Genomic DNA, 3,777 nt, shown 5'->3' with positions numbered 1-3,777 from the left:
AATTTACATTTGAAGCCATAATTTTTATTTATTTAGACTCGGCGCCACAATATTATCCCTTTGGATAAATTTTTAACGCTGAAATCTGCATTTTCTTACCGATCTTGACTAGATGCAAGCTTGTCAATATATATGTAATTTTTTGAACATTATATTATTTTTCAGCAACTTCACAGTTGATTTTTAATATGTTACAGCTCTCAAAAATATCACAAATGTAAACTTTTATATTTACATATAGCGTTTTATTTTTTTAAATCCATAAGTTAAAATTTTGTATTTTATTTTTTAATGTGTTATTAAAAATTTGAGTACTAAAGATTGTCTGGCAACCGATGATTTAGCAAATCCCGTAAATCAGGACTTACTAAATCCTAAGATGGTTAAATCCCAAAAGTTGTATGGCAATGAAATCCTATAAATAAATTAAAACTGTTTGGGAAGTTCTACCTACATCCAATAGCTTTGTCCTGTAAATCTCATAAATCCGCCGATTTGTGATATTTGTAGTAGAAATACATAAAATTTGAATTTATCAAATCCTTGGCTTTATTTTGTCCAAAATAACCATCCGGCCCGCTCTAAATCCGTTACCAAACATCCCCTAAGGGTGTAAATATGAAGGTTGAGATGTGAGATACATAAATATATAAGAATTATGTGCTAAGTAATTGAAGCACCTACATTAGAAAAGAATAAATGATTGAAATTTATGTAAAGTGACAACATACCCAATATTGCATGAGCATATATGTCTTTTATTTAAGTTAACATTGCATATCTACCAATCATAATTATAAAACTAATACAAGATTTAGTTACTATTTAGGATCCATGTATGATAAGAATGCAATGCACATTAAATATAGGAAGATTTCCCATCGATACCAATCAATTTTTTACACACACATCATTTTACCTACACATTAAAATGTGTATTTCAATTTTTAAATGGTAAAAAGTGGTATCACCACAATTGCTAGTAGCCACAACTTGTGAATGGTCTTAGAGATAAAGGGGATTCATATAAAATTTTATATTTATATTGCATTATATTACCCACATAAAATAATATAAAAAACATCAAACACTTCTTAAGAGGACAAAACATTAATCCATACATGTGGATTAGTTGTATACACCCCCATTACACACATCGGCACATAAGAATCATCCACACGTAATATTTTTTTTCTCCTAGGAGGGGTACGAAGGGTGTGGACTTGATTTGCCATCGAAACAAATTAAAATTGAGCTAATGATCTAACATGAACATAAACAACCTTAATGTTACATGTGGTCGTTCATATGTGCGAATTAGGGATGTACGCCCCCAATACACTGGGAATACACCCTGAGTACACCCTAAATGTAGTCATCTGCATGTCATATCTTTTCCTAATGCTGAGAGAAGATGAAAACCACATGAAAACAAGTTCAAACCATGAAGTTTGTGCTTCCAAAACCAAGCAAAATACAGAAAGAAGTCACATCAGAATTTGTACAAAACATGTAAAAAAACCAAATTGGCATTGAATGGCTGTAAATTTAAACTATGCCTAATCTAAATCAAGAGCCGGTCTTCCTTTGCTGCATGTAAAAGGCAAAGAGTTTAGTCGCCTAAAAATAGCCAAGTTAAATTCTATGGGGGATCATTTGGATTTCAGGAAGTGGGGAGAGAGCAACTTTGCAATTTCCATCATTCCTATTCTGTCCTTTCCTTCGAATATTATCTTCAGCTTCTCATCACAGATTATCTCCTTCTTGTTTGATGGGTTCTGCAATGGCCAATGCATCATAGTTAAATGGAAGAATATATTTATAAAACAAAAAAGATGCTTCTTTTGCATTGCAAGAGGCAACTTTTGCCAAAACGTTCAAGTTTTTTATTAATGAAAAGTAGACATACAATAACTATGGAAAGCCAACAATTTATGAGACAAGAAGTAAGAAAAGGGGATTTATATAAATACCACACAATTCTTAAGAATTTAGATACCCATAGATGATACTAAAATTTTAAACATCACATTAAAAATACAACTACTAATAAAATTCTAAAGTGAAGTACAAACATTTCATGTCTTAGTTTAGATGAGATTAGGATGCTAAAGCGTATATGTAAATATAAAAATGCATGTGTAAGATATGTAAAATACATAGAATTGTGTGGAATGTCAAGCAAACAAAATATTGTAAAGTTTCAACAAGTAAAATCCTTCTCATCTGATAAAAAAGATTAGTTTGAAAGTTAAAGCAATCCATGAACTAAAGCGAGCGGAAGAGCACGACATATACACTTCATTTGTAAGTTAAATTGGATACAGAAACAAAATAATATAATTCAGAACAGAAAATAAGAAGTGCTAATTTGTTTTAAAAGTTAGAGATCAGAAAAAGTGTGGGATATTTACATACATATCCCCAAAATCCTATGTCTTACATATCTAATACCTAAACTTAGCCTTTTACATTTAGACCACCCAAATCTTTCATATCACATCCCACCATTTTAACTTCTAAAAGTGAAATTCATCTTTTTCATGCATAGGTGAGGTGCTATGTATGTAAAAATTAAAGCTTAGGTATTAGATATGTACATACATAGGAATTTAGTGGTATGTATGTAAATCATCCACAAAGACAACGGGTTAAGCTAGTTGGATATATTGCATCTCCTGGTTCTAAATAGCATGGTCAAGTTGGACAATTATAGCATTTATAAACATAGGTTTGGAATTTAAATGACAGTTTAGATCTTTAGATGCATGCATGTAACGGTAATTAATAAGCTCATCTACTAAACTAAAAATTGAAATTGACTACGAATAAGCAATAATAATTAAATAATATTAAAAAACATATTATAAGCTATCATGATTTGCTAGAAACAGGGAAAACATCGTGCTATCTATATGTCATATTTTGATAGACCAACTCACCAACCGCAAATTGAACAAATCATTGTCAATAACATTGAAATTCTTATCAAGAAATTTCACTAAAAGAAAGAGCTATAAACCCACATGATAATCTACAAACTTGAATATGCAAAAGAAAGCAAGAAATTAAATTTCTTGAATTTGAACTAATCTCAAAGTAAAATAAAAAAAAAATTAAGCCAAAAGATGTAAAAGTTGAAATATATTTTTAACATGGCGATTGCATAAGCTAAAATTGATCACATCAAGCACTGTGCCAAATGAGCCAATTTCAAGCATAATAAAATTGAAAAATCAATATGTGATAATTTATTTATCAGCAGACACAAGCAAAACTTGCTAATATTAAATTTTGTGGTTATTAAATGGTTCATTCATAAATAGAAGCCAACATGAATTGTGATTAGTTTGCATAAGAAGAATGAGGATTCTATACAAAACACTCAAACACTATTAGACATTTCACACCAAAAGTTCACTATTTAAACACCCATCACTCCAATATTTAAATAATATAAAAAATAAAACCGTCTTAATCCTCTTAGTGCCAACCCCATCACCAATAGAAAGGAGAATTGTCATCAATGCAATTGACATAAAATGGTGGCTTAAGTTTGGGTTGGACGGAACAATACATTTTAGAAACTCTTCGTTTATTTCATTTGTAATGATTCAATCAATTCCTTTAACAGGAAGCTCATATTTCAACTTCTCCTTTACATACCATCGATCTGTCTGATACCTTTGAAAATGAGATCCAATGACAACTTTGTTGTTTCTATTGTCTTTGATGGTTTGTTGGAAAAATTGCGAGAGAGAGAAGATTAAGAGGGAA

General features: G+C 30.4%; 1 protein-coding gene across 1 annotated transcript in view; it reads right to left on the bottom strand.

Annotated features, from left to right (window-relative positions):
* Positions 1-1,428: 1,428 nt before the first annotated feature.
* Positions 1,429-3,777, bottom strand: part of LOC110035762 (upstream activation factor subunit UAF30-like) — a gene marked incomplete at its 5' end in the record, with an annotated part of 4,139 nt that continues 1,790 nt past the window's right edge. Inside the window, 1 exon segment of the mRNA XM_020740053.1 lies at positions 1,429-1,778. Within this exon segment, the coding sequence (XP_020595712.1) occupies positions 1,653-1,778 (126 nt within the window).

Source organism: Phalaenopsis equestris, unplaced genomic scaffold (assembly GCF_001263595.1).
Source record: "Phalaenopsis equestris unplaced genomic scaffold, ASM126359v1 Scaffold000002, whole genome shotgun sequence".
Classification (NCBI taxonomy): domain Eukaryota; kingdom Viridiplantae; phylum Streptophyta; class Magnoliopsida; order Asparagales; family Orchidaceae; genus Phalaenopsis; species Phalaenopsis equestris.
Note: the sequence above shows the minus strand (reverse complement) of the source record. Positions and strands in the feature narration are given on the sequence as shown.